Source organism: Scomber japonicus, chromosome 2 (assembly GCF_027409825.1).
Source record: "Scomber japonicus isolate fScoJap1 chromosome 2, fScoJap1.pri, whole genome shotgun sequence".
Taxonomy (NCBI): Eukaryota; Metazoa; Chordata; class Actinopteri; order Scombriformes; family Scombridae; genus Scomber; species Scomber japonicus.
Genome location: NC_070579.1, coordinates 23,449,951 through 23,461,372, shown reverse-complemented (window position 1 = coordinate 23,461,372; position 11,422 = coordinate 23,449,951). Strand labels below are relative to the sequence as shown.

The window sequence follows — 11,422 nt, the reverse complement described above, 5'->3', positions numbered from 1 at the left end:
TCAAGGATGGAACGTTTAATCTTGGCCAGAATTAATCCCTCAAAGCATTTGGCTATGACCGGGGTGAGTTCAATTGGGCGATAGTCATTTAAACAAATAATGTTTTTTTGCTTGGGAATAGGCACGATGGTTGTTACTTTGAGACAAGTTGGGACAACAGTGTGGTTCAGGGAAAGGTTGAAGATGTTAGTGAAGACCTCTGCCAACTGATCTGCACATGCCTGAAGTACCCGCCCTGGAACACCGTCTGGTCCAGCTGCCTTCCTCGTGTTGATGTTGCCCAGTGCCCTCCTGACCTCATTTGAGTCCAGAATGATTGTCTGATGATCTGGTGGCAGCCTGTCCATTACCGATGTTGTTATCTGCATCAAAGTGGGCAAAGAACCTGTTAAAGTCCTCTGCTATTGAACTTTTAACTGGTCTGCTTTGTGGCAGTGCAGCAAGTTTTTTTGCAAGTTTATGTCTTTGGTTGTAAATTAATTGGGCTCAGACTCTGCAGTTTGATATATTTTGCTCCATTAAAGCTTTCTATTTAGTGTAACAGACAGCTTTTTGTAATGCTTTTTAAAAATCCAATAGTTATATGATTGATTGGATATTGATCCTTGAAATTAGTTTTATGTTTTCATGTTCAGCTCCATGGTTATTGTGATGTGCATAAGTTTTTCAATATATTGTACATTACAAGATAGCTACTTATTCACCTTTTTCAGATGTCCCCCTCTTAAGGAAAGACGACACTCTGGTAAGTTACTTTTAAGTAATGGCATTTACGAAGTATCATGTGGATATTGTAGCATTCATAGGACAACACAGTGTAATATAAGGGTGCAGAAAATGAATAATCCTTAATTTTCAGATACATGACACTTGCAGGTAATAGTGGAGCTGAGCCTGAATTGTGTGCAGTAGAGTCCTACTTCCCTGCATATCCAGTCTTTGTGTCACAAGACAGACAAGAAGAGAAAGGAGGAGAGGTGAGAACAGATTTGTCTGTCTTGAGCTTGGAAAGCAATTCAGATGTGTTCACAAAACAAACTTATAGGTTTGTGGAAAGCAGATGTTGCCAGAAAAAGACACTTCACTCCAAATGATTAATAAATAGACATCCTGAGCTTCTAAGACATTCTTACTTTTCAGGATTGATTTAAATGTTCTATGATTTTATCCATTTCCTTCCTTTTTCACCTCACTGTGTGTGTTTGGTAACAAGGAAATCCAGGACTTGTTGCATTCTTGTTGTACTCCAAAAGGCAGCGTTGATCAGGTAATGAATTATCCAATAGGTTATTCAAAGTGTATTTTTCTATTTCACTTCTACTCATCACCATGGTCCACCTTTCTTCCCTCCCCAGGCGAGTCCGAGCTCCATGTTGGAGTCCTGGATACACCAAGACAGCCAGGACAGCATGGCAGACTGTCCACTTAGCACACAAGTAGCCCCCAGACGTTGTCCCTTCATACCTGTTCCTAGTTCAGTGACAGCCATTACCACAACGATGAGCTCAACACTTTGTCCCGTGGTATCTAGCCCCATGACTAATGGGACAATTAGTTCTATTTCCAGCCCTGTTGGTTCAGCCTGGGACACACTCAGGAGTCCTGACTGCTCTGACCAGGATCTTGTCAGTGCTGCAGCCCATCTGCACCTTTTGGGGGAATCCTTGTCTCTGATTGGGCAGCATCTTCAGGTGACAAATGTGAGTAAATTCACTGCAGTGAAAACAGAATAATCTCAGTGTCAAAATATGATAAAACACTGGGGTTAGATTTCTTCTAGATATTCAGTCTTTGATGTCGTGATAATATGTGATTGATATTTTTTTTGAATCTCTCAAGTCATAACCCACTAAATTGTTCCTTCATAAGCCCATGTTCTGTTGAATTGATAGACAGACATGAGCACATTGTATAGTGACTAATTAATTGACTGTATTTGTGTGTGTGTGTGTGTGTGTGTGTGTGTGTGTGTGTGTGTGTGTGTGTGTGTGTGTGTGTGTGTGGGGGTGGGGGGGGTGAAATCAGATCAGTGAATTTGGGTCTCATGTACGATGGGGATAAAACCTTGCTTTCAATTTACACTTTAAAGTTTCTACTCACTTGTAGCGCTAAGGAGCAGGTGAGTGGGTCACTGTTTTTGTCTTGTGTGTGTGCAGACACAGTCCTGCCAATGGTTTCACACTATTTCAGTGATCACTAGGGGGCAGTAACGCATCAAGAACAACATGCAGTGACTGGGAAGAAGAGAAACCTGCACAATGCAGGATGAGGAAGAAAACACATTTGTTCATTTTGTTAGACCTTAAAAGTGCACATGATGAGTTGTAACACCTAATATAAATATAAATTTTGTTTGTTTACAAGAAAACTGCAATGTGTCCCTTTAAATCTGAATACTTACAATTCCCAAAAGGTACCTGGTGCTTTTATTTATGGGCAGTACAAGGACAATATTCTGTTATATATATCAATAGTGTTTTATAAATTAATTAATTAGTTCTAACATGATTGAATTGGTTTGTTGGCTAAAGTTAAACTTGTTGCAGTCTGAAAATTAAAACACTTGACTGTTTAGCTCTAGTCTTGACACAAACGTGCCTAATTATATGCGTTCAGCCACATTTGCCCATGCCAAACAGTGATCAGTTTAGTCAAAACTGACAACACACAACTTCTGCTACATCCGTCAGACTGGAGAACATGCAGCAATCTTACAGGTCTCTCTGTGTGTCTCTGCAGAAATCGGTTTGTGTGTCCAGTAGCTTGTCTCTTCTCTTGGACTCTCTGCTGTGTGCGCTGCCTCCGCTCATCTGCCTCACCTCACAGATACCAGAGCTGAGGAGCTGCACACAACACACACTGGTGAGTGACTGTCTCCACATTGTGTGCACTATATGACCATGCATCCACTTATATATATATATATTATTGTACCACCAATGATTTTTTTAAATGATCATATTTCATGTTTTTTTAAGTCTACTACTCTGGAAAACATTTCCTATGTGATGCCGGGGTTATGAGTGATGAAGATTCCTCTGGCTGTATATTGCTCCTTCTGATATGCTGAGTCTTTAGGTTAGTTTATTCTAGGAAAATAATAATATCCAAACAATATTGGGTTGCAGTAAGAATATTATTTTTGTGTTAATAACAGATATGTACGTTTTCTTAATTATATTGGCCATTAAAAAGGTGTGTTCCAACATTGAATAATTTAACTTTATTTTTTCTTTTTCTGTAATGTTTCAACACTGTCTGAGTCACTGGACACACTGAAAGTGACACTGTGGGGAGACGGTACACTTTTTTCTGGATCACAGTGAAGTTGATCAAACAATCTCATGAGTAAACATGTTCTTAGATTTATAATTAAATGTAATGTTAATTTCATAACACTCTGGCTATAAATCTTTCATCACCATCGCCTTCTTCATAGTTCATACAGTAGTACAAAGTGTCAATGTGTACCAATACACACCTGACATGTGAATCTCTAGTGACCTAAGACTTGACTCCACATGAACAGAAGACATAAAAGCAACTAATTAATTTCCTGTCTAAATGCATAGTTATGTTGACACATCTTGGTTAATTTGGTTACTCTTACAATGTGGAAGCATAAAAAGTTCACCTTAAGCTCAGACTGGGGGGATATGTGCATCCAAACCTGCCATATTGAAATATAACCATGTAAGTGATGCTGAGATAAATATATGTCATATCCATGTGGTATTGTCATATCCATGTGGTTTTGTAATTAACTAATTAGCTATAGGTTCATCACTTCTAATTAAATGTACTATTATCTGATTGCTCTAATAATCAGTAAATCCAACATCCAGCTGTGATTTGATTAGATTATCTGAAAGTTACATCTCTGAAGAAGTCAAACTTGTGGCTTTGAGGGTTTCACAAAGTATGTCGAATAAAAATACAAAGTATCATTTTGTTAATGTTAATGAATGACATACAACAGAAGCCTTCTTCCTTTTTACTTTTTTGCTTTCTTTAACAGATCAAATATTGACAGTAAAAAGCAACTGTAAACCCTGAAGAGAAACTTATTTGACAGTTGCTGATGAGTTTTGACATTTAATGGGTGTGGTAGTTAAAACTATGGCAGAATGATTCACATGTGCCTCAGGATACAACCCATCCGCCCCATCTTGGAATGCTTAGCAGCTGGTAGACAAAGAAAACTGTTGTGCATGAAAAATATACTTACGAGTGTGTTCATGCGTGCATGTGTTCAAATGGGGAGTGGTGTGACAGGTAATGTCCTTCACCTGCGTAGGAAGTTTTTAGTTGCCAACAGGGAACCGACATGAACTGAAGTTGTCTGGATGAGTGAAATATAAAACAGCGCACTCAGAGAAGACATTTACATGACCAGCTTCAAAGACTTCAAACAGTTAAGTATGTTTCCTATTGCTTGAATGATGCACCTTTTTACTAGACTTAGTAGTACTATGTAGTAATCTCAATAATAAAGAGCAAGCTAACAGTAGCAGAAAAGTGTTGATTATTATTGACTATTTAAAGTTTCAGTTACTATTTGATTACAAGGATTTTACCCACCATAGTGTATTTATACCAGCTATCTGTGTGTAGATCAGAGCCAATGGTTGTTAATGTTATGCCAGCTTTAAATAGACACCTGACAACTAGTGTAGAGTATCATCTTGTAGTCTTTACTGTCCGTAGTAGTTTAATGCCACATTTGAGTTTCACTTCATAGCTAATTGTGTGCAGGCTTTATGAAATACTGAGCTGTTTCTGTGTGATTCTGAGTGCCTTATATTTGCATGCATTTGTAGGTGGCTGTGTTTTTGTGCATGTTTGCATATCAGTCCAAATATAATAGTCCAGGTAGAATGTAGTTGGACAGGACTGGCAAGGTGTGGTGTATCATGTACACAGAGAAAAAGGGGGATGCAGTGAGATAAGGAAGAAAAGTTCCAGCGAAATGAATACCTCTCTGAATGAGAGCACTGTCATTATCAATTATCGTAGTTCTTGCCAAATCATGCATAATAGGTTAAAGTAGATGAAGGGAATGTGCTGGAAACTAAATAAAAAGACATCATTCATTAACCACAAGATAAAAACAAACACTGTAGACGGAGAAGGAAAGTGACAAATCATATAATCACAGATGAAGCAGATCAGATGAAGTTGCATCAAGTTGATCACAACTTTCAGGTGTTTATCTTCCGATTTTATTTTTTTGATTAAATCTGAAACAGGCAAACTTTTTTTTATCAAAATACACCTTTGCTCTCAGTTGATTTAGCGTTGCACTGAATAGCAGCAGAGATCTGTGGTACTGAGTTACATCCTGCTGTCACGTGACCCCTGTTCTGTCTTTCTAGCTATGAGTGAACACTTGAGAGAGGGTCACCGTGGGTCTTCACTCCCTGAGCTGAGACTCATCCTTTTAGGGAACATTGGATGTGGAAAGACATCATCAAGTGACACCATCCTCAGCCAGCTGTCCCCTGTCTCTCCCAGTGCGGCCAGGAGCTGCCAGCTGCGACAGGGCGTCTCTGAGGGCAGGAAGGTGACCTTGGTAGAGGCACCAAGATGGTACTGGAGTGGTGGCAAGATGGAGGACAGTGTCAGGAAAGAGACAGAGCGAGCCATGACTCTGGTAGCACCAGGTCCACATGCAATTCTTCTGCTGGTGCCTGTTAACCAGTTCACAGAGGTTGGTTGTAGTCTCTGTTTGTCCCTTCACCTGTGGTGTAGCTTCTATTTCAACTCATGAAAACATCAACAGCATTTAGAAGATCAAAATGAGGCTTTGAACAGATTTTTAAGTCATATTTTCAATTTGCATTCTTGCATTCTTGGTACTATCATGTGCATAATTTTAATTGTGAGAGATGAGAGTAAATTCACCAAATAAAACCCTAATAATGGGTTCTTCTTCCATGGTGTTCCCAGATGGAGGCTCTTGTGCCTGCGGAACTGGAGAAGGTGTTTGGTGCACAAGTGCTGGATCACACTCTGGTCCTGCTGACCTGTGGGGATTACTTGATGGGAAAGACAGTGGAGGTAATACAGATGACATCTGACTTCTGTGGTGTACTGAGATATACTGTACATTTCAATATACATTCCTTTTTATTTTACCATTTAAAAGATTTGTATATATTTTGGTTACATGCACTCAGAGCAGAAATGTAACTTTTCAATCACATAAGCTTGTTCTGCGTCAGTGCACAAAGCAAGAACAGTACAGCATTCCTTCTTGACACTACTTCTTCCAGTGTCCTATTTTAAGTGATTTTAACTATTGGTTTTCATGGGGCTGATTTTTTTGTTCAATTTAAATGAAGTTAGCCACATAAGAACACACAGAACAATATTGCATCAGTTTGTGTATTTAAAATGTTGCTGGAAATAGGAAGAGGCATCCTCTACTTTAAAACAAGCTTTAACATGCAGGTCCATTTTTCTCAATAGTTTGAGAAACTGCAGTTTCATCTCACTGACACTGATTTCACACACACCAATCCTTTACCACAGGAATACCTGCAGAAAGAGCACCCAGGCCTCAGGCAGATAATTGAACGTTGCAGTGGGAGGTACGATGTCATCAATAATCGTCAGCGCCAGGACAGGGCGCAGGTCCGTGTGCTGTTAGATAAGGTAACAGGTTTGACTACAGATTACTGTAATAGCTTAAATGCCAAGGTAGTGACAGTTTTTTTGTTTTATTATCTTATTGTGTTGTAGTTATGTTTGTTTATGGTAGTCATCTTGCATATTTATTCAGTTTGGATGTTCTGTTTAATGGTGGTGATGCTATTTCAATTTTGTCAAGCACTTTTTTAACGTTTTCTGAATGTAAAATGTATTTTTATTGCATACTGCCTGTGTTTGAGCTCTCTCTCTCATGCTCAAACAATCACACCCAGCTGTAGTCACAACTTCCGTATTTCTGATCATTATAAAGTTGTAGCAGGAGTAAATTGTAACCTGTGCTTACATGGGAATTAATCACACAATGATTAACATTTTAATTGTAAATTGAAATATAAATTGTAAATGAAAATCGTTCATTTGTGTAACAGGTGGACAATATGGTGCAGAAACACGGAGTATTCTACATGAAAACAGCCCAGGACAGAGACCTGGAGAATCGAGTGAAAGAAAGAAAGCAAGAACTTATGGAGACTTTTAGAGCTCAAAAGGAAGAGAAAAGAGAGTCACTCGCATCAACCTGCGAACGAAATACAGAAACACAGAGGAAAGTTGAAAGAGAGGAGCAGCACAGTGTTGCCCTGGAGAGCAGAAGAAAGAAAGAGAGAGATGAGATAGAGGGAAGTGTGGGAGCGAACCAAGTGTCTGATGGGCTCCATTCAACTCCAGCACCAGAGGAACAGTCACATTCACAGCCATATGAGGACAGGCAGCTGAAAAGGACCCCCAGTTTCAGATTAAATGCAGGTAAAGGTCAACAGAACACAGTTCTTGTTTTTTTTCCTATTCACAATGGCATGTAGAGAAAGAAAGAAGAAAAGTCAAAGTGAGCAGAAAATGTAGGACTCATATTAACTGTTTTTCCTCTGTAGATGGAGCTATACTCTCACAAATGTCTGAGAGTAAAGCATCGCCGAAAATGGTTACTACTTGTAAGTCACTGTCACATAACAGTCCACTCTTATGACGTTTGATGTTTATGAGCAACATTTCCACATTAAACTCTTGATTTCTCCTATCAGTTCACCACAGAATTAACAGCTTTGAACAGAAATCTCCAGAGGCTTCTCCCACTTCCTCTCCTCATTCGCCTGTCTTCTCCTCCTCCCCCTCCATGCCAGTCTTTGCTTCCTCTCCCTCCACACCATCCTCATCTTCCTCACCATCCTCTTCGGAGCTTCGTCTGGTTTTGCTCGGACGATCTGGTGCAGGAAAAAGCACAGCTGGCAACACAATACTGGGTCATCAGGAATTTGAGTCACGCCCAGACAGCCTCACAGCTGTCACTCAGGAGTGTGGGAAAAAGAAAGCACTTGTTGCAGGAAGAAAGGTTAGTGCCATTGCCAGAAATCCCCAAACTTTGATAGCTCTCATACTCTTCGACATTTTCTTCTTGTTTTGTGTCAAAAAATATGACCTGGCAGATTTCCCATAACTCTGTAGTGTTTTCTACTGCATATGGCTTCATCTGTCTTCTGTGTTTCTTCCTGCAGGTGGCAGTGGTGGATACCCCAGACTGGTTCAACTCTGAACGTAGTCCGGATGAGGTACGAGCTCAGATCTCCTCCTGCATTGCGTTGTCCAGTCCCGGTCCCCATGCTTTCCTTCTGTGTGTCCCCATAGACCAGCCTGCCAAGACTGAGCTGCAGGCTCTCAGGTCCCTTGAGCTTGTTTTTGGCCCAGAGGCAGTCCAGAGACACACTCTGATCCTCTTTACTCATCCAGATCGACTGAGGGAAAGCGGGAAGGCAGGGAACAATAGCATGGAGGCGTATATTGCTGGTCAGCGTAAGGATTTGTTGAAGCTTGTGGAGAAATGCGGGGACAGGTTTCATGTGCTAGAGATGGAAGGAGGTGAGAAGGAGAGGAAGAATGTGGCAGAGCTGCTAGAAAAGGTGGAGCAGACGATGAGGGAGGCTGACGGACAGTGTTATTCTTGTCCTGCTTTTCAGGAAGCTGAGAACAGAGTGAGGCAGAGACAGGTAGAGATAACAAGGGAAAGGAGGAAAAAGCTAGAAGAAGAAATACAAGGAGAAGTTAGACAGCTGAACACTGAGCAGCATACACTCTATCCCTACATGCAGCCTGTGGCTGAGGCAGAAGAGAAAGTGAGTGAAGATGAGATTGAGAAAACAAGGGATGAGGCAGAAATGAGTGTTAGTACCATGAATATTGAGAGCCTTCCTCCATTCACACTTTACAGCATGTCCCCTTCACTTCTTCATTCCATGAGGGAGAAAATGGAGTCTACTGCAAAGATGTTACCAAAACTATTGGGAGATAGTTCTGTGTGGGTTGGTGAGGGAGCAAAGAAAGTGAAAAGTAGCCCAATGTGGGGAGCGGTTGGAAGTGGAGCAAAAAATGTCCAGAAGATGTTGGTTGATAGTTCTGTGTGGGAGAAGGTGGGAACTAGAGCTGGACATGTCTCCAAACTAGTAGGTGATAGAGTTCCTAAGGTAGTGGTGGACAGTTCAGCATGGATTGGATCTGGAGCAAAGGCAGCGGCAGCAAGTCCTATGTGGAAAAAAGTTGGTTCAGGGGCTAAATCTGGGGCCATACTGGTAGCAGACAGTTCAGTGCGTCTCGGAGCTGGAATCGGTGCTGGTGCAAAGACAGTGGCACAGAGTCCGGTGTGGGGGAAGGTGGGCTCTGGGGCCAAAGCCGGGGCCAAAATGGTTGCTGAGAGCTCAGTGTGGGAGAAACTTGGGACAACTGCTAAAAAAGTGCCTAAAGTAGTGATAGGGTGTGCATTACTGGGTTTGGTGCTTGGTGTGTGTTTGTGGGGTGTGATTGGCGGTGCTGTCGGGGCAGCAGCTGGATCTGCAGTAAGTGAAGTGGGCAGACGCAAATTCAGTAATAAACACACATTAGACAACACAGACAAAGCTGCAAAACACATGGAAAGAACAGTGAACGACAGCATGGACTCCCTGGCAAAACAAGGAGAAAAAGTATTGAAAACAGAATGAAAGACTGAATAGAGTGTGTAAATGAAATGTGTAACACATGTAAAAACATTTGTTTTAAACCATCGTAATATATCATTCAAAAACAGTGACTAAGGATTTTTATGATTTTGATTTGGCATCTTGGTGATTTTTGAAACACACAAACTGTGTCCACTTGTGCTTGTATGACAATACCACTGTCAAATTAGATTTACTATTTTATAAACAAATGTCTTTATGATTCCTAACTTCAAACATCCATCCTTAGACAAAATAAATAGTTATTTTAATAGTGTAGCAATGATGATGATAATAATAATAATGCATTTTATTTAAAGGCGCCTTTCAAAGCACTCAAGGACACCTTACAAGGCACATCAACAGTACATCAAACAATACAAATCAGGTAATATTTAGTGCAAAGATAAAGAATAAATATGAATGTGACTACAAAGTGCATTAGTACAATAAATAAATGTGATTACATAGTCAGTGTGAGACAGAGTATGCCACTCTGAATAGGTGCGTTTTCAGGCGGGATTTAAAGGTGGAGACAGAGTCTGAAGTGCGAATGTCTGGTGGGAGAGTTCCATAAGCGGGGGGCAGATCGGCTGAAGGCTCTTGACCCCATGGTGGTTAATTTGGCAGATGGGGCAAAGAGCTGGTTGGCAGAGGAGAGTTGGAGCAGGAGTGATGTGTTCAATAGAGGGAGTTCTGGTTATGACATGAGCAGCTGCGTTCTGGACCAGTTGGAGTTTATAATGAGATTTCCGCGGAAGACCAAAGAGGAGAGGGTTACAGTAGTCCAGACGGGATGTGATCAGAGTGTTTACCAGGATAGCAGTGCAGGTTGGTGAAAGTGAGGGACGGAGACGATTGATGTTACGTAGATGGAAGTATGCAGACCGAGTAACGTTATTGATGTGGGCTTCAAAAGATAATGTGCTGTCCAGGATGACACCCAGGCTCTTTACCTGAGGGGATGGAGGAACAGTGGAAGTGTTGAGTGTTGCTAAGGTTGATCTGGTACCGATGAGGAGGACCTCACTTTTTTCGCCGTTGAGTTTTAAAACAGTTGAGTATTTGTTCATACCGTATATATTTCCATGAATAATAATATATTTTAAATCTTTGTCAGTAATTCAAGACAACATACACTTATAATACTGTCATTTTCTTCAGTGATGAATTAAAGAGCATTTATAATAAAATGATTGCTTCTTTGTCTGTTTTTGAGTGTTGTCTTGAAAGTTTGATACAGGGCATACGGCACATGTCATTTAAAGCAAAAAAAAAACAAAAAAAACCCTGTTTAATCATGACCTTGTTCTGTAAGTTTCCATTCTAAAGCTGCCTTAAGACCAAAAACCTTCTAGTATCATCACTACATATTTAGTTTCCACGTAGCTGATGAAGTGGTATTTCTGTGTTAGTGTGGATGTAAATGTGGTGGCAAGAGGGGCACAACAGGGGGTTGGAGGAGGAGGAGGAGGTGGGTGGTGATGAGGACATTTTTATCTCTGAGTCCCAGACCGGCCAGCATCTCCCTGCTTGGCCTCCTGTATCAGAGGAGGGAGAGTAAGTTAACACCCCAGCAGTCTCAGCTCCCATTATAAGGTTTCTTTTTTTTTTGACCTATATTGTACGTTACTATATGTTAATAAAAATGTACAGCCGATCTAAAAACACTAGAACAACTTTGTGTGAGCAGTTGATGTTGAGCTGATTTAATTAAAAACCATTCTCATTAATGAGTGGATTGG

The 11,422-nt window shown here is 40.7% G+C and overlaps 2 protein-coding genes across 2 annotated transcripts; both read left to right on the top strand.

Annotated features, from left to right (window-relative positions):
* Positions 1-603: 603 nt before the first annotated feature.
* On the top strand, positions 604-3,431 carry LOC128368255 (HMG box-containing protein 4-like). The gene is made up of 3 exons (XM_053329045.1): positions 604-1,700; positions 2,740-2,862; positions 2,979-3,431. The coding sequence occupies exons 1-3, from the start codon at positions 1,371-1,373 to the stop codon at positions 3,021-3,023; spliced, it is 498 nt and encodes a 165-aa protein (XP_053185020.1). The 5' UTR covers positions 604-1,370; the 3' UTR covers positions 3,024-3,431.
* A 610-nt stretch (positions 3,432-4,041) lies between these two features.
* On the top strand, positions 4,042-9,956 carry LOC128368086 (uncharacterized). The gene is made up of 8 exons (XM_053328826.1): positions 4,042-4,414; positions 5,376-5,710; positions 5,950-6,060; positions 6,535-6,657; positions 7,083-7,458; positions 7,584-7,643; positions 7,734-8,041; positions 8,205-9,956. Exons 2-8 carry the CDS (start codon positions 5,378-5,380, stop codon positions 9,678-9,680), a joined length of 2,787 nt encoding a protein of 928 aa, XP_053184801.1. The 5' UTR covers positions 4,042-4,414; positions 5,376-5,377; the 3' UTR covers positions 9,681-9,956.
* Positions 9,957-11,422: the final 1,466 nt, after the last annotated feature.

Excerpts from the sequence above, each read along its gene's own strand:
- LOC128368255 (XM_053329045.1), top strand. The coding sequence starts at position 1,371 with ATGTTGGAGTCCTGGATACACCAAGACAGCCAGGACAGCATGGCAGAC. Across the intron at positions 1,701-2,739 it reads AGCATCTTCAGGTGACAAAT|AAATCGGTTTGTGTGTCCAG; the intron begins GTGAGTAAATTC and ends GTGTCTCTGCAG. Across the intron at positions 2,863-2,978 it reads GCTGCACACAACACACACTG|TCTACTACTCTGGAAAACAT; the intron begins GTGAGTGACTGT and ends TGTTTTTTTAAG.
- LOC128368086 (XM_053328826.1), top strand. The coding sequence starts at position 5,378 with ATGAGTGAACACTTGAGAGAGGGTCACCGTGGGTCTTCACTCCCTGAG. Across the intron at positions 6,061-6,534 it reads TGATGGGAAAGACAGTGGAG|GAATACCTGCAGAAAGAGCA; the intron begins GTAATACAGATG and ends CCTTTACCACAG. Across the intron at positions 7,644-7,733 it reads GCCGAAAATGGTTACTACTT|TTCACCACAGAATTAACAGC; the intron begins GTAAGTCACTGT and ends TTCTCCTATCAG.